General features: G+C 40.6%; 1 protein-coding gene across 3 annotated transcripts; it reads right to left on the bottom strand.

Moving 5' to 3' along the window:
• Positions 1–375: 375 nt before the first annotated feature.
• ikbkg (inhibitor of nuclear factor kappa B kinase regulatory subunit gamma) lies at positions 376–18,155 on the bottom strand. 3 transcript variants are annotated; one of them, XM_053425940.1, is made up of 15 exons: positions 18,028–18,155; positions 16,873–17,013; positions 14,602–14,861; positions 12,497–12,571; positions 12,328–12,414; positions 11,563–11,748; positions 10,486–10,547; positions 7,196–7,298; positions 6,480–6,595; positions 6,241–6,393; positions 5,668–5,740; positions 5,432–5,566; positions 3,309–3,445; positions 2,945–3,021; positions 376–1,595 (listed from the first exon to the last, which is right to left on the bottom strand). In XM_053425940.1, the coding sequence occupies exons 1-15, from the start codon at positions 18,065–18,067 to the stop codon at positions 1,405–1,407; spliced, it is 1,836 nt and encodes a 611-aa protein (XP_053281915.1). In that variant the 5' UTR covers positions 18,068–18,155; the 3' UTR covers positions 376–1,404. The 3 variants fall into 3 exon arrangements, with proteins under 3 accessions (XP_053281915.1, XP_053281914.1, XP_053281916.1); XM_053425939.1 differs by having other exon boundaries at positions 14,593–14,861; positions 18,028–18,154; XM_053425941.1 differs by lacking the exon at positions 18,028–18,155 and adding an exon at positions 17,454–17,795 and having other exon boundaries at positions 14,593–14,861.
• Positions 18,156–18,188: the final 33 nt, after the last annotated feature.

Raw genomic sequence — 18,188 nt, 5'->3', positions numbered from 1 at the left:
GCAGTTTTAGACACAACACAGGGTCCCTGGGCCTGAGAAGGGAAGAAAAGGAGTTTAATGTGGCTACTAAATGTGACTAAAACTAAACTAAAATGTAATTCGTTTTTGTCGACTAAAACTAGACTAAAACTAAGAAGGATAAAAATGACTAAATGTGACTAAAACTAATATGCATTTTCGTCAAAAGACTAAGACTAAGACTAAATCAAAAATAGCTGCCAAAATTAACACTGCTGCATAAGACATCAGATGCTGCCTGAGTTCAACTTTCACCAGCTTCCAGAAAACTTCCAGAGCAGTAGTTGTAAAAAAATTCAAGGATTTATCCCCAAATCTTCGTTTTCTTTCTTTTACGCGCACACACAGACACAGGGCTAATGAATAACTGATTTATTTGGTAAATCTTTAACAGTTTCAAAACAATATTCTTTGCACTGAATGATTGATAATTACAGCCAATATTCACACACACAGTGAAGGAACTTCTATCTGCTTACATTCAGAAAGATAAATAGCTGGGTGTCACAGGTAAAGAGAAGACAGAATCAGGGGCACAGGGAGCTCATGGTAAAGAAGTAGTGCTGTCAAAGATATACACAGGCACAGAACACAGAGAATGGCTACTTTTTCAATGGAGTAAATCCATCTCTAATACGTTATAGTACATGTTTTGAGGTAACGTAGACAAGCAACATTTATGTCCAAACCATATTTAAATATTAATGATTTCAAGCTCACCAAGTTGTTCACATTCTCATGTGTTTTCTCCTTTGTAGGGATAATTACCCTTGTGAATTGTGATTTTTCTCGTGAAATATCATCACTTTAGGCCCGATAATTACTCATGTAACCAACATGGATGATAGATTCAAAGTCTACATGTGCATGCTTAGTCCCCACTATATAGTTTACTCCTCAGTTTCCACTATGCCACTGGAGTGAAGAGGGACTAGAAATGGGACTGAGGCAAGAAACACTGATGGGCATGTGCATCAGTGTCCCACAGGCAAGGCACGGAAAGGAAAGAGGGAGGGGGAGAAATGACAGAAGAGGTGCTAGGGGAGAAAAAGGATGGTGAGAAAAGGGATGGGTGGCAGAATGGAAAAGCTACAGCAGAAACTGAATCTGTGGAACGGTTCTACGAAAATACTAGTTGATTCTTTTTGTTTCACTTGTTCATCTGATTTCAACTTGATTCCAACATATTAAACATTTAAAATTGTATAGTACGTATTTGTGTGTGTGTGTTTGCATGACAGAGAGAGTAAGGTGCAAAGATTTTTTCCCCAGGCTGTGCCCAGAGCTGGCAGCAGACACGCTGAACGTCCAAAATGTAAATATACTGTACTATATATCTGCAAATGTGTGTGTGTTGGTGTCATGGTGTGCTGAACTCTGCTCATGTTACTGTATACAGTCCATGACATGTATCTGCAGTGTGTCCATATCTGGAGCCTGGTACTGGCACTTGGGACAACATAAATCTGGCAGCTCCTCAGCTCCAGCTGCCCCTTGATCCCCGACTGGCACCAAACCCTGATTACGGAATGAGGGGGCAGCGGGCACCGTGTTAAAAGCTGGACCAGGGAACAGACCTAAAGGGAGAAAAAAAAAATCTTAAAAGAAAACAATGGGAAAAAATATATTTCATCACAGCAGTGTCAACATTCTGTGGTGTCACATTTGTGGCAACCGGATGAATCTACCTCCAGGATTCTGTTTCTTTTGGCTCAGTATGTTTTTCGCACTCATCAACTTGTATCACCAGGATCATCTTCTATCGGCACAATCCTAATCTAAAGTAATGTATTGTAGTATTTTAAGAGTAAGTAAATTACCAACATTTTTATAAAACATCTAACAAAGGTAAAGATAAAACTAGCAATTATTATAAATATAATTATTACTACTAGTATACTGCTCGTTCGACACATGCCAGACAGACAGAGATTTCTCCTCTTTCCATTTTGTGAATAAGAGATGTGTATTATAATTTTAAGAATGATACGTCGTGGACATGCTCCGGAGCTATGTCAGAATTATTCCTTGTCATGAAGAGTCCTCCTCAACCAGTTCTACTTTGCAGAGCTTCTTAAAAACGGTATAAACTTTTTATAAACAGTCTATAAACCAGAATGAAGTAAGAAAAATTAGTGTTCATCCTACCTGGTTTATCTGCAATGAAGATTTATAGTATAAAATGTTTTACATAAAATGAAACAGAATTTTCCTATTACTGTTCACATAGGGTTCAAACAAAAATGTAAACGATTCAGTGAACTTTAGTGTAACTAGCGTTCGAATATTGGCTAGTTCAGAAGTCTATTAAGTAATCAACACAATTATTTAGACCCAAGTTCACAACTTTTCAAAATAAAAGCTCTGTAATTCAGCTTGATATAATGCATTACAGAAGCAAAACTAACGTTGGGCTATTACTTTGGTGACAAATCATCATACGCGAAGTGATTATGTGAATTTTGTTGCCATGAAGGGGATCAGCCCCCGTGCTATGAGACTGTCTCAGTCTGATATCTGAGGACAAAGAAGAAGACCTGTTCAAGCCAGTCCATAGACTGAAGAAAACCTGGCCTGCACTCTTCAGGTCACCTTTTTATTTGACTTTTATTAATATTTAACATGCTGCATGTCCAAATCACACAAACTTCGGCACTGCACTTTCTCAGGCCATTAAATATACACATGCCAAGTGTGAATTTGATTAGATGATCAGTTTGTTTAATATGAGTTCCACATACAGAAAGATAGACGTTTGTGGAATTGGTAGGTAGATTATTATTATTCAAACAATCTATTTATATAAAATAGTGAAAATAACATAGTGAACTGTTTAGTGAAAGTCTGAAAGTCCTGTATGAAAGACTATCACAAACACACATATATATATATATACAACAATTGGTGTGAGTTGGTTTTCATGTACCTTGTGGAGGAGGAATGTGTGGCGCCCGTGGTGGAAAGTCTTCCACGTGCCTCATCTTCATTTGCTCCATACGTGCGCTACAGAAGTGAATGCAGACAAACTTCATGAGGGCTTTCAATACACGGTACAAATAAAGATACAGCTCTGACCCCAGGTGGGACATGATGCTGCAATGATCAGCAGTTGAGACCTGTCTCCCTGCTGATGGGCTAAACGATGAGATTTCAACTTCCTCAGCCACAAAAAAGCTAAATGAACACAGCAAGAGATGGTAGACCAGTACATACTGTACACCTTCAATAAATCTTCCCATTACCGATAGGGAACCAATAATTATTGAAATGGACATGTGTTATTCACTTACCGTGATGTGGCTTCCTGTTTGAGCCTGTCAATCTCAGTTATGGCCTGAGTCAGTTGGTCCTGCAACTCCTCTTTCTTCTGGTTCAGCTTCTCTCTTGCTTCTCGCTCTGCTAGGAAATCTGCCTTGTAGATCTCAGCCTGAGGAAAGCACAGACAGTGACAGAGGGCGGGAGATTTGACTTTAGCATCCCCTAAACGTATTATGGCTGATGCAATATTTGTACACGACAAATGATGTACTACAATCCGACATCCACACCGATCTAATGGCTGATCTGTCTTCCAAGAGAAACTGTGTGGAAATGAGCACTGAATGATATAACTTATCATTTCATACTCAGTTGCCACAAAATAGAAAAAGAAAAGTATGTAAAGGAAAACAAACACATTGGGTTTTTGGCCACGCTACAACACAAAGCAAGTGGAGGAGACTGAACAGAAATAAAAAAATGTAAATGTCAATATATTGTATGTACATCACAGTTTTTTTTTAACGGTGGAGTTTAAACACACACACACAGAGGCCCCCAGACCTCGCCCCCACTCGCATACATGATCTGACACCTCTGATTAATAACTAAATACACAATAATATGTTTGTCATCTAAATCATAACCATCTGATCCAGGTTACTGAGCTGGTTACACATTCCCTGTGCCAAATGTTTACTATTTATTCAAGAGTAATTTTTGTTGACAGAGTCAGAGAGTCTTTACTGAGGATATTATAATATTTTAATTCTGATTCAAATGTCAAACTGAATATTCTTAATAATTTAAATTTCATTTTTCTTTGAAAGGGTTTTTATTTACGGATTATGCTGTAATATTATAATTATTTCAGTGGTATGAAATTGTTTCAAAATTATGACAATAATATATCACAATAATAAAAGAAACATTTCTGGGATAATTTACCATCCAACAAAATTTGTTCTTGTGACCGACCTATCTGAATATTGTGTCATATATTAATAATGCACCAAGTCTGAGGTTTCCTTGCAGTTTACAGCTTTAGTTCTCTGAGAATTTATTTCATATTCAAGCAAAAGTGGAATAGTACAATGAAATATCCCCAGCTGCATAGATATTGAATCGAATCAGAAATCAAATCAAGACCTAGGAAATCGGAATCAAATCGATTCGGAAATCAGAGGTGATACCCAGCCCTAATCAGCATGTACTTAAAGTAACAAAAGTAAAAGGGCAGAATATCCAATTTCAGAATAATATAAACAGGATTTTCAGCACAGAAGAGGATTAAATCTGATGTTAGAGGGTCCCTGCATGTGGACAAAGTGGAGGACCTGCTGAGAGTAAGTCTTGAGGGAACTAGCTTGGAGGAGGCTGATGCCAAGGAGGATGAACAGATGAGGTTGAGTCCGGGCAAAAGAGATAAAAGGCCCAACTACAGGGGTTGGCCTTCAGATGTGCCAGGCCCTAGTGGTCCTAAGGGGGATGTGTTCTAAAGGGAGGGGAAGGAGACGTATTCTGTAAAAGTACGTTCCTCTATTACTTGTTTTGTTGTGGTTGTGCTGTAATTACAGTAATCAAGTGACCACATACCTTCAAATTACCATTCGTTCAAATTTTTATATTTGGTGTTAATATTTTTAAAAGCACCATTTAACATTTTTTCTCAGCACTTAAAGCCCCTCTTAAAGCACTACTTCACAAAAACAGCCTATATCTCTATTTCATAAATTGTCTATTTATTACCAAAACATTTAGGATGGGAAAAAATATGACTGTGTTGCGTTGCATGTTGTTGCAAGTGGTGCACCTAAATTTGATTGCTCCTAAACTTTTCAGCAATGAGCACCAGTGCTATACTAGTAAAAAAAAGTTTGTCTAGAGCCCTGCCCAGACGAAATCACTACTGAAATCAGAATCCGGGAGCGGAACTCACTGATTTCAGAAGAGTATTGTGAAGCATGTCGCGTGTCCTGAAGCATGATGGTTTGAAGAGTGATGCGGGTCAAACAAATCAACTATAAAGTTACTGATTAGAGATCTTTAACTAAATTAAATTATTAAAATGAAGAAAACTATTATGGATCCCCACATTTAAAAACAACCTGCTCAAGAGGTCGGATCCCAACCTGTCTACCAGGTATGACTGTACCTGAGCAGTGAGGACAGGAACTGTCTCCAGTGAGCCTTTCTGTTGCTCCACCTCTTCTTTCAGTTTATCGATTAGATCCTGCTTCAGGGCCAGCGCTCGCTCTGCCTCTTCTAGTCGGCTGCACAGATCTCCTCCCTGAAGGACAAACATACAACAAATACGCAAGACACAGGAATGTTAAGACACATATAAATTAGGTAAACAGCCAAAATAATAAGATGTTGAACTGTGTTTACCTCACTCTTCAGTTTAGAATCATAGTCTCTAAAGAGGCACGTGTAGGCATGCTGCAGTTGTGTTAGTTTTTTCCTTAGAGAAAGAAAGGAAACATAAATTTACCTTACAGTATAAAACACCAAATCTCAGGTATCTTGCTGGAAACAGTGGAGAAGTAATGAATCAAATGAATAACAGGTGTATTGTCTTGTTATGGAGCCCTTTCTGTCCTGATTTAAAAAAATCTTTGGAGTAGGTGAGAGAAAAAAATTATAAAACGTATTAATATATTCTGCTCAAAAGTTAATACTTTTTTTTTCTAACAATCCAACGTGGTACTGAAAAGGGGTTTCAACTTTTATGTTTACTGAAGGGTTGATACTACATAACACTGAGGTCAAAATGAATTAGGATGTCATTCATAACAACAGGTATTACATGACTCAATATTGGTAAATCTGGATGTTGGTTAAAACTGTTTCTTATTTTGTTTTATCTATAAATTAAAAATGAATAAGGATGTCATTTAATAATCAGTTGGGACACAGCCATATGTGTGTTCGTGGGTGTGTGTGTGTGTGTGAAGAACACACTTCTCCTCTGTGACCACATGTCTCTCTGTCTTCAGGGCCTGCTCCAGGCTCTGGGTCTGCAGCAGAAACTTGTCATTGGTCACATGATTCTGCTTCCTCAGTTGCTCTAGCTCCCGCTCTGTTGACTGCAGGTGCCTCAGTTTATTCGACAGCCTACACACAGGTAAAGAGAAAGACATGAATAGAGAGACGACTCTATTTTCTGTATATATTCATGCTGTAGTGACGTGACCGCTCACTTTTCTTCCAACAATTTGCGTTCTCTCTCGCTTTTCTCTAGAGAGCTCTGTCTCTCGTTCAGTTCTCCTAATAGGGAAGTTGCCTGAGCTTTCAGAGCCTCACAGTCCTTTGCTAGCTGCAGAAATACAACATGTTTAAGTTAGTTGACTAAATGCTGATATTTAAAGACCGTTCTACAGCACCACCATATTTAATTCCATTAAAGGGCCCACATTGTGTAACATTTTCACGGCTTTTACTACCCGTAATACTTGAAGGGGGTCAGTAAGAACCCTCAAAGTATGAAAACAGTCACTCCGCAGACTTTTTCACTCAGTCCATTCTAAGAAATATGTTATCGAAACATCTTGTTTCGTACTTCCACCCCCGTATGATGTTATTCGGGATCGCACTTGTATCTCGGCCCCATCCAGCCGGTACCAGTCCAGCCTTCTGGAACAGAGAGAGTCAATGCGCCAGAATGAGACCGATGATAGGCCTGGACGCCTGTCACTCAGAGTGCAGTCAGCCAATCAGAGGAGGGGCTCAAGAGGCAGGCGAAAACGGCCTGTTCTGTCTGCAGCTCCAGACAGAGGCAGAAGAGAGGACATGGAAATACACATTGCAGCAGTTTTTTCAACTTTAAACCACTGATATATCATCTTAGGAGTACCAATACCTCAAATTAAAATATGGGCCCTTTAACTGGAACATTTTGGATCTGTGTCGATCATACCTGGGAACAGTCCTTTTCCTTCTGTTTCAGCAAAGCTTCAGTTCTGTCCCGCTGAGCTGAACTCTTCTGCAGGTAGTTGAGCTTCTCCTCAAGTTCCCGATACCTGTTAACAAACAGCTGCCAGATCATTTCAGTACTGACATGGCTTGCATTTCAAATACATGTATGTATGTATGTATGTATGTACGTACGTACGTACGTACGTACAGTGGATATAAAAAGTCTACACACCCCTGTTAAAATGCAAGGTTTTGTGATGTAAACAAATGAGACAAAGATAAATCCTGTCTCCACCTTTAATGTGACCTATAACGTGATCAACTCAATTGAAAAAACATTGACTCTGATTAATTCCAAATATAGTTCAGCGCTTCTAATAGGATTTTCCTAACATTCTCTTAGTTGCATCTTACAGCAAGAGCCATGTTCCGCAAAGAGCTTCCAAAGCATCAGAGGGATCTCATTGTTGAAAGGTATCGGTCAGGAGAATGGTACAAAATAATTTCCAAGGCATTAGATATACCACGAAACACAGTGAAGACAGCCATGATCAAGTGGATAAAATATGGCACAACAGTGACATTACCAAGAACTGGACTTCCCTCCAAAATTTATAAAAAGACAAGAAGAAATCTGGTTCGGGGGGCTTCTTACAAAGAAAAACATCCAAGCCCGGCTGAATTTTGCAAAAACATACATGCAGTCTCCAAAAGCATGTGGGAAAATGTGTTATGGTCTGATGAAATCAAGGTTGAACTTTTTGGCCATAATTCCAAAAGGTATGTTTGACGCAAAGACAACACTGCACATCACCCAAAGAACACCATACCCACAGTGATGCATGGTGGTGGCAGCATCATGCTCTGGGGCTGTTTTACTTCAGCTGGAACAGGGGCCTTAGTCAAGGTTGAAGGAATTATGAACAGTTCAAAAAATACCAGTCAGTTTTGACACAAAACCTTCAGGCTTCCGTTAGAAAGCTGAAGATGAATAGGAATTTCACCAATCAGCATGACAACGAGCCAAAGCATACATCCAATACAACAAAAGTATGGCTTCACCAGAAGAAGATTAATGTTTTGGAATGACCCAGCCAGACCACAGACCTGATTCCAATTGAACGTCTGTGAGGTGATCTGAAGAGTTCTGTGCACAGGAAATGCCCTCGCCATCTGACAGATTTGGAGCCCTTTTGCAAAGAAGAGTGGGCAAATATTGCCAAGTCAAGATGTGATATGCTAATAGCATCCTACCCCAAAAGACTGAGTGTTGTAATAAAATCAAAAGGTGCTTCAACAAAGTATTAGGTTAAGGGTGTGCACTAGCCTGACGTTGTCAGACTCACAATTCTAGTCAGAATGTGAGTCTGAGACCGCTCCATTGGGCTGTGATTATGGGGCGTGTTTCAACTGACCAGGAAGTAAAATTCCTCTTCGCTCAATTGGATAGACCTACAACCAATCAGAGCAACGTAGTATGTGACGTATGCTAAGCAACGCATTGTGAGTTATTTACTAACGCCGGGTTCACACCGGACACTTCAGCGCAGCGCCAAGCCTTAAATAACAGCTGGCTCCCATCCACTCCCATGTTAAAACTTTGTGCCGGTCACACCGGAGGCTGAAGCACCGCGAGGCAGCCTTGGCGCAGCGCGGTGCTTCAGCCTCCGGTGTGACTGGCACAAAGCCGTGCAGCGATCTACTGGATCAACGGGTGATATTATTAGCGCTGCCCGGCGGTTCAGCGTCGCTTCAGTGTCCGTTGTGAACAGCCAAGCGCCGGGGCGATAGGGATTAGCGCGGTGCTTTGGCGTCGCCTCCACGTTCTGTGTTCCTCTTTCAAAATGAATGTGCTGTCGATGTCTTCTAAAACAGACTCAATGGCAGCATCTACACATCTCAGCTCGCCAGCGGCAGGCATGTTTGTTGAAAACGAATTCAACCCAAGGGCACTTTGATGACGTGGTTGATTACGTTACCGTTGATCATCTGTCAATCATCGTATAAAGCCCGCCCTGACAATCTGATTGGCCTGGTCGGGCCATAATTTTTTCCCAATGGAGCGACCCCAGACCGAACTGCCCGACCAAAAATGTTGTGGGCGGGGCTAAGTTCGTCAGGCATCCAGGCTAGGTGTGCACACTTATGCAACCAGGTTATTGTAAATTTTTATTTTTTATTTTTCTGCCTAAAAGATTTTCAATTTTGTTTTTCAACTGAATTGTTCATGTTAAAGGTCACATTAAAGGTGGAGAAAATTCAGACAGGATTTATCTTTGTCTCATTTGTTTAAATCACAAAAACCTTGCATTTTAACAGGGGTGTGTAGACTTTTTATATCCACTGTATGTATGTATGCATGTATGCATGTATGCATGTATGTATGTATGTACGAATGTACGAATGTACGAATGTACATGTATTATTAAACTGTATATATTACCAAAATACGTAAGGGATGAATAATAATAATATAATAATAATTTTATATTAAAATTTTAACATTTAGACTTATTTAATGATAAGTTATAAAATTGAGAAGTAGCAACTGATGCCACCAAACATGGATTTTGTGGATGTATATGGAGTATTAAATCCAAGTATTAATGCCATATTAAGTAAACATTCCATTACAAATATAAGCCCCTGAAATTTATATAAACTAGCAGATTTTGTCAATCGATAATTCAATAGTGGATACTTTATCCTGATGCTTGATCCTGAAGTAAGTTCAGTTGTCTGCTAGTAAACTAATTATTATATTGATAATAGAATAACTTTGTCTTAACGTTGCCATATATGACAGGAGATTGACAGAAATCCTACTTGAGACAACACGAGTAAGCACATAAAGAATTAACAATAACAAAACAAACAAAAAAATAAACACATACAGGGACAAAATGAGTTAAAACGTAAGAGGAAGACAGAGTCACATGTAGACAGCAGACATGCACACAGTTAGAAAGAAAGCCACACAGAGCGGTGGGCTCACCTGCCCTGTGTGGCCTGAAGCTGCTCTGTGAGTTTAGCCAGGCTAGAGCTGGAAAAGGGAAATAGAAAGAAAGGAAGAGGAGGAGGAGGAGAAGGAGGAGGAGGAGGAAGAAGAGGAGATCTCAAAAGACAGGCTTTTATCAAGCATAAGTGCTACTAAAGCAAGGTTAATTGAAAATCAACCAGTCGGAAAGATAAAGTGACTTCAAGTCAAACACACAATACAAGTCAGTTTAGGGGCATTAGTTCCAAACAATGCATATAAGTATTTTGAGTTAAAGGGGAAATATTTGGTACCAGTCAGAGGAGTGCTGAGCCTCAGAGCGATGTTGAACAACCTCCTCTGCAACACTGTTTGCCTGTGAACACACACACACACACACAAACACACACAAACCTTTAGGATCACCTGTGTCTATCCCTAATCAAGTGCAGTCTCCACTGGTCATAGAGACGTCACTTACAATCAGTTGAGTCAGGTGACAGACCTGATGTACCAGAGTGTAACAAGAAACATGAGCAAGTAAGAGCTGGGCAATTAATGGTCTAAAATATTTAAACAAATTCAATAATACTTTGTGAAATTTGTCGAGCTCAATCAGGCTTAATTTGAAAGACGTTATTATACGAATTAACCGCTAGTTATCTGAGTCGTATGCTAGCAGTTATATTTTAAACAAAATTATTAATGATTCTGGCTGGACATTAACTTGGTCATTATTACAATGAAGGCATTCATGTAGCCTGTGACCCAAGCATTTCATTGCAAGCGACTGCTTAATGTAATCGTTGTGCATATGACAATAAACTCTTGAAACTTGAAAATGTAAAAGCAGGGTTTTACTCTTTGTAAACAAAAATCATAATTTTTTAAGTAACTACCACCTATAGCTAGATAGAAAATAATAGTGGAATAAAATTACAAGATTTGCCTCTGAGATCTAATGGAGTAGATCAGGGGTGCCCACAATTTATAGGCTTGTGAGCTACTTTTGAAATGACCAGCTCAACATGATCTTCCAAACAAATAAAAAATATTGGCATTGCTGCCAACACAAATATGTACTGTGTTCCAAAAAGGGTTAGGGTTTTTCATGTTGGCAACTGCCGCAACACCCCCACTTTTTTAATAATGGCGGGAGAGAGCTGCCCGAAAATTATAGTTTACCCACTTTTTACAACTACATCCCTGCTTAAAACAATTAGTTGAATTCCAGATTTCCTATGTTTTGTGATTCAAAATACTTTTCACAAGCACACGTTTGCATTTTCTTGTTGCTCTTATTTTCTCATGTCTGTCATGCTCTCTGAAGTACTGCATCACTGCACTAGTTCCTTGGAAATAATTTCTCCATGTTCGAATCAAAGCGTCACCTGTGCCTGGGCCAGTTTGGAGCCTAGCTGGTCAATGCAGCGACACATCCGCTCCCTCTCTTTCTCTCCCTCTTCTCTGTCCCTCTCCAGCTCTTCATTCTTCGTCCTCAGGTCTTTCATGCCTTCCTCTAGCTTTTCTTTGTGGCATTTCAGCAGCTGCAGGAACTCATTTGGACCTTCCACGGGCTGCGGGGAAAAGACGGGAAGTTGAAAGAAACAGAGATGCATGGATGTAAAGAATCAGCACTGACAGGAGCAAAGTTAGAGTTAGACTATGTTCACCCTAGCAGAAAAGTAGAAATACACCAAGAGTAAGATAACACAAGAAGAAGGGGGTCCGTAAAAAGAGATCAAATGGGGGGTATTAAAAGTGCCAAACAGTGCATAAAGATAATGTGCATAATTCAAAGTGAGAAATACGAAAATTTATAAAGGTTAGTGAAAAACCTCCATTCAATCCAGTTCCTGCTCGGAATTCCAAGCCAAATACATGGATATAAGGTATATTGTCAAATGTAAAAAACTAATTTCAGTTGAGTTATTGGAATATTTATTCAAAATGCTGTTATTGACCATTGATAGGTTTTGTATTAAGAACTCTAAACAGTGGCCTTGTTTTCCGAGCAGGAAGTGATGATTTCTGACCAGCCTGAATGCAATTGCAGATAAGGTGGTCGGTGAAGAATTGAACCAGACCTATAAAACATATTAAAACAAGTCTGTGGGATCTTATGGGTGGAATCAAGATGGAGTGAGCAGTCTCACCTGGCCATTTCCCCTTCCCATTACCTCCCCCAGTACCTCTGAAAATGAGGTGGGGGGAGTGGGGAGGGAGCTACTCAAGGAGACATCCTAGGCACACGGACAGATCCATTAGATATAAAATAAACAAATGCATCGATATTTAAGTCAACAACAGCACCATACATCTTACCAGGCTGCGAGGGGGTGTGGTCTGTGTGTGTTGATCCATTTCTTTGACTCTCTTTCTCTCACGCTGATCTAGAGACTGAAAGACGGAAGAAAACTCATACAACTTCACTCATTTATATATATATGCCTGGCCCCTTGTGAGTACCCTAAAGGGGACTTATAATACTTCAATATCTTTTTCTCTATCATATAATTAATGTTAAAAAGTTGGATTGTTCATATTTAACATGGTTGAAGTGGCTTCATCAGACAAATGCTCAGGTGTCAGAGTGTTGTGAACACTATTCCAGGGTTATTTATACTGATGTCTGCTCGTCACAGATTTCTAGATTTGCTCTTCCTTCCAAACACGGCTCCTTCTCTCAAAACACTCTACTATAGAGGTATTACAGGCTTTTGATGTACTCAACCACACAACTAATCCATGGTGCTGTTATCACATAAGCAGTAGTTTGGTGACCCCATAATAACAGCAGTATGAACTTCTCCTGAGAGCAATTGCTTTCCGTTCATTTGGCATTTCCCAAATGAGAGAGGGGCATAAATAGAAATATATTTAAATACAGATTGTGATGCAAATATTATAGCTGCAGTTATGTTACAGAGGGAGGCAGGTTATCAGTGTAATATCCATCGAGTCAGAGAACGTATTCTGTAATCTTTGTTGCTTCTGCTGTTTGGTCTGTCCTCATGAACGGATCAGGGCTCATTCAACTTTGGATGGATTTGAAAAGTTGCCCTTTCCAAACTCCACACCAGTGAGAGGATGAGGCGGCACTCTTAAGCACTGGTGCACCGTCCCTCTGCAGACTTCCGGATGTTCAGCCAATCAAAGGAATGTGGGAAATTAAGGAGGGCTGAGCTAAAAATGTCTGTTTCCGACGGAGGCTCAAATAAGAGGCTGCATCACAGGCGGTTTGAAGAAAATTAGGACTTTTATGTGACTTAAGCAGGGCAGCTCTGGTAGAAGAGTTTCTCTGTAATCATTTTAAATGTCAATGAAGGCTATGCTATGCTCCTCAGCTGTCTTTAAACGATACTTGTTTGTTTTGGCTGTGTGTGAAATCCCTCAAAGTCCACTATATAGTGAGTTTGCACTTTGTAGTGCTCTCCAAACTATAGTGGAACATTGTATCCGACAGTGCATCGGGAAAAGCAGTGTTAAACCGATGGTCCCTAATCGAGCAATATCTACCATCATGTATTGCGCTCGCGGCGTTGACAGAAGAAAAATGGCGGAGAGGAAAGAGGGCAGCACGTCTCAGCCTTCTCTCTATATTCTACTCCCTCTTAATCTTATCAAAAATATCTGAAATATAATGAGGATAAAGACAGGCAGGTTTTTATATTTGCTGACATTTTCACAGAGCGACCACTCTGTTTTAGCGGTTGCCTAAAAGTATTAATACTAAGTGAAAAATAAACATTTAAAATGTATGATTGGATTTTTCACTGGCTGATGTTGTTGTTGTTGTATGTTGTAATCCTGCAACAATGATGTTATTACCTGCATGGAGAAAAGTACCAAGTAGTGTCTTTGGCCCATGAGCTCACTATATAGTCTTCTGCATAGAAGTCCATATAGAGTAAAGTAGGGAGTAGTAAATGAGAGGGCGATTTCGGACACAGCCTCTGTCAAATGTCATGATCACAAAATAAAGTGCAGCGGCTTGGAATATTCTCTAACGCTGGTTAGAGTAGAACTTAATAGTATAGGTGACCACGGTGAGCAATAGGGGACAGAACAGAGGTGATATGCAGGAGCATGAAAACCATCTCTGTCTCTTTTACTCCCTTTCTCTCACCCTCTCTGCATAAGACACAAAGCAGCAACTCAACTTGGGGGCCCGATAAACACTGGCAGTGGATCCTGCAGTCATAATGTTAGAAACTCTGTTCCAATAACTTTAAATATATGATTGGCTTGTGGTTGTTCACGTTGCCGTACATCAGACAGGTGTTTAAAGATGTGGCAAAATTACAGAAACTATTACAGGATAATGAAATATCCTCTGCATACACATGACAACACAGGATCATATTATATAAAATGTATATCATGTGTTTAAAGTACGAAAGCAGCCGTGTGTTTCTCACCATGCTAACCTGTGGTCCCTCGTGTGGACCGTTCCTTGCCGGGCGTCCCTGCAGGTCTTCTGTCTGGCTGGAGCAGTGAGATGACGGTGAGGTTGGTCCATTCACCAGACTCTGTAAGGAGTGGTTTTCCTGGGCCAGCCTCTCCACCAGGGACCTGGCCTCCTGGAAGCGAGAGCTGAGAAACTCTCTTTCCTCTCTCGTCCTTCGTTGCCATCCCTCCATCTCCTCACAGCGCTGACGCAAGGCCAGGTTGCTTCGCCGCAGGGTCTCTGGAGGACAAAAGGGTAAGGCAAAAAGTAGATATGATATGTAACATGGTGCCACACAAAATCTCCGGTACAATTAAATACAAGGGGGACACAGCTTATTGTGATTAAAATGAAAGGGAACTGAAGCAGAGGGGGGCAAGGTGTGAAATAGTAAAGGCGAGCCTGTGCCAGGAGCTGATCCATGCAGAGGTAACTATTGCAAAAAGGTGGAGGCCCTCAACAAAGAAAAAGGGGATCTATAAGATGAGGTGGGCCAACTGACACAAGTACAGCCCGAGCTCACGCAAAAAGATGACCAGCTGCAGTTGAAGGTGAAAAATGTTCAGGAGGAGAAGGACAAGCTGAAGGGGAGGAAGTTAAACGACAGAGATGGAAAAAAGATGGAGAAAGGAGAGAGGAATTGTTCGAGCAACCTCCCCTAATCCTTTCCCTTATTTCCTTTATCCATCAAATTGTATTCGTATAGCCCATATTCACCAATCACAATTTGTCTCATAGGGCTTTAACAAGGTTTGACATCCTCTGCCTTTAACCCTCAACAAGAGTAAGGAAAAACTACAAAAAAAAACTTTTAACAGGGTAAAAAGAATGTAGAAACCTCGGAGAGAGCCACATGTGAGGGATCCCTCTCTTAGGACGGACAGAAGTGCAATAGATGTCACTTTACCCCCTCTTATTGCTTCCTTCCCCCTTTATCCACCTCCCAGTTCCACCCTGTATCCCTTACCACCAACCCTCCTTGTAAATATGTATTTAATCTACAAATTGTACATTAATGTAAGATATAATTATGAAATAGAATTTAACTCTGTGTGTCTCTCTGATTATAGATAGAGGATACTTTAAATCAATTTAAATTTGTGTTTGATTTCAAGTCAAAAACAGGAGTCAAAACATCCTAGTGAATCATTTTGGTGATGAAAGGAGTCTTAATGCTCTTAAAACAGCTCCTGTTTGGTAATGCTCCTGAATCCAATGTGTTTCACTACTCTGGGAAACAATTAAAAAAATGTTTATTTCAGAGAGAGTAATTCATGAATCTTGATGGAAATTATCTGGCATGTTTAGGTGACTGATATTTATGAGTGAGTGAAATTATGTTAAAATCCAAATAAAGATCCAGATCAAGTGAATTTAAATTCAGTTTCATAGTTGGACTGTTGGGTCTTGGTGGAGTCCCATTGTAGTGTAAGACAATTGTAAAATAATAGAGATAGAAGCACTGACATACAATGAATGCATCTACTTTTAAATTGCCCACACATACACATTAAGTACTTTCTGTAAAATGATCTACTGAAATGGCCATTTAATCTTCCACCATTATGGCTAAATTGACACTACGTTTGTGTTTGGAAATGCATCAACTCTGTTACGGATACGCCTGGTGTCCTCACTACTCCTGAGTTTAGAGCCGCTACAACCGAGAAGTTTGGAAACGCTGCTGACCCCGTTTTAGGTTGAAAACTCCGGGTTGCGTTTTAGTAAAGAAGTTTGGAAATTATGACATCGACCCACACAACCACTAGCTGATTGGCCCTTTTTTTTGTCACAATGCAACCTCTGCTGATTCCTCAGCTTCCTATCACATGCCCCTCTTCTGGGAGAAAACAACCAGCATTAGCCTCATTTTCCAGTGTAGAGCACAACATGGTTAATGAATCACCAGTGTTGCTGATCCGGTTGTCTTTGCTAATACTTGTTGTGCATTTAAGTTCTGCATTTTACAATGAAACATGTGTTTACATGTGTAGGGGGCAAACTGTTATTCTAGCAAACTGTGCCAATTCTGTAACTTACAACCAAATGCTTCCTGCTCACACCAGTGTATGTGAGTGGTCATGTGATATGCCTTTTCAGGCTTGTTAGTATGGATATGAAACCAATACGGAGCCAAAACGCTTGTGTGGAAATAATAGTATGCCTAACACATTCCACTTAACCATCTATTTAATTCTGTAGGTGATCAGTCATCAGTACTAAGTTGAGTCATTACTGCTTGATTTGTTACCTCTAAGCTGCTGGTTATCACCCAGCAACCTGGTCACCACTTCATTGGCAGCCAGCTCTGGTGGGACGCGGAGGGCGCCTCCACTCTCCTCTCCTGACATGTCCCACTGCATCGGGCCATCCGGCTGGGGCTGCACCATCCCTATGGATACACATGCACAATGTTACGAACAGGAGTATATACATTCATTCTGGCACACAGACACATGGCAGAGACACCTTTACTTTCACTTTCTGTTTTCGCTTTCCTCTAAGTCCTGGTCCCTGTTCAGAGAGGAGGCCCTGTGGCCCGCTGATGAGTGCTGATGTGCAGACTCCTCTGAGCTGTCAAAGCAGGGACCGGTGGTTTGTAGGAAAACATGACGTCATCCCCAGTAACCACGAGGCAAAGAGCATCGGCTGGGACACGGAGCTTGATTCCGACATTTGTTTACATCAGAATTCAAAGTAAAACACTATTCGTCCCTTGAAATGCGGGTACATGTACGTGATATGACCACCGGATGTTTACTACAGCTAACACCCATGTTGTTTTGCTTCCCCGCATTGACACATGATCGAATCTGACCCCGGTCCACTTACCCTCAGTCTGGTTCCGCGCGTGTCGTTCAGAAGAACACACTCTTCTTCACGTACGACCTGGGAGTGAGCGCAGCCGACGTTATTTATCCGAGCTGCTTAATGCTAGCGAGTTAGCTTCCAAGGTAGCGAGGGTAATAAATCCAGCTACGGAATAATCTGCCGAACTCGCTCACTGACATAAAGTCACCGTGCGTCTTCTAATCGTCACCTGGCCCAATGTCATGAAGTTATCATCAGACTGTGTAGTTGTTAAGATGGGTTAAGGTTCTCAGTCAGAGCCGAGGCGACTGTTGTTAGCTCTAGAGGAAATGTGTTTTACCCTGAGTGCAGCCTCTCAGGCAGCACTTCCTCTCAGGCTGCATAAGGCTAATAGACAACTCTAACTAGATATGTCTCAGCTGCTGATATTTTAGGATGTATATTGGTAATTATGTTATGTAAATCGGTATAGAATCCCTCATTTCCTATTTCGAATAACACAACGTTTTCTCTCTTCACTCTGAACAATATAAAAAGCTCTGCACACAATGTCGAGCACACACACAATAAACAATATGCCCCTGTGGTTGTTTACCTCTGCCACTGTGACCTTTACCTTCGGCTACCATAATCATATCAGTTAATACTTGAGACCAAATGAATGTTTAAAAAGAAAACTCTCCACAGACGTCCATTGGTTCTGCCTGACAGGCTGAATGGAGGGGTAAACAAATCCCAGTACATCAGGAAATCCCC

The sequence above is a fragment of the Pleuronectes platessa genome, chromosome 6 (assembly GCF_947347685.1).
Source record: "Pleuronectes platessa chromosome 6, fPlePla1.1, whole genome shotgun sequence".
NCBI lineage: Eukaryota > Metazoa > Chordata > Actinopteri > Pleuronectiformes > Pleuronectidae > Pleuronectes > Pleuronectes platessa.
Note: the sequence above shows the minus strand (reverse complement) of the source record. Positions and strands in the feature narration are given on the sequence as shown.

Excerpts from the sequence above, each read along its gene's own strand:
- ikbkg (XM_053425939.1), bottom strand. The coding sequence starts at position 18,067 with ATGATTATGGTAGCCGAAGGTAAAGGTCACAGTGGCAGAG. Across the intron at positions 6,394-6,479 it reads CGCAAATTGTTGGAAGAAAA|GCTGTCGAATAAACTGAGGC; the intron begins GTGAGCGGTCAC and ends ACCTGTGTGTAG. Across the intron at positions 3,022-3,308 it reads AAACAGGAAGCCACATCACG|CGCACGTATGGAGCAAATGA; the intron begins GTAAGTGAATAA and ends TCACTTCTGTAG.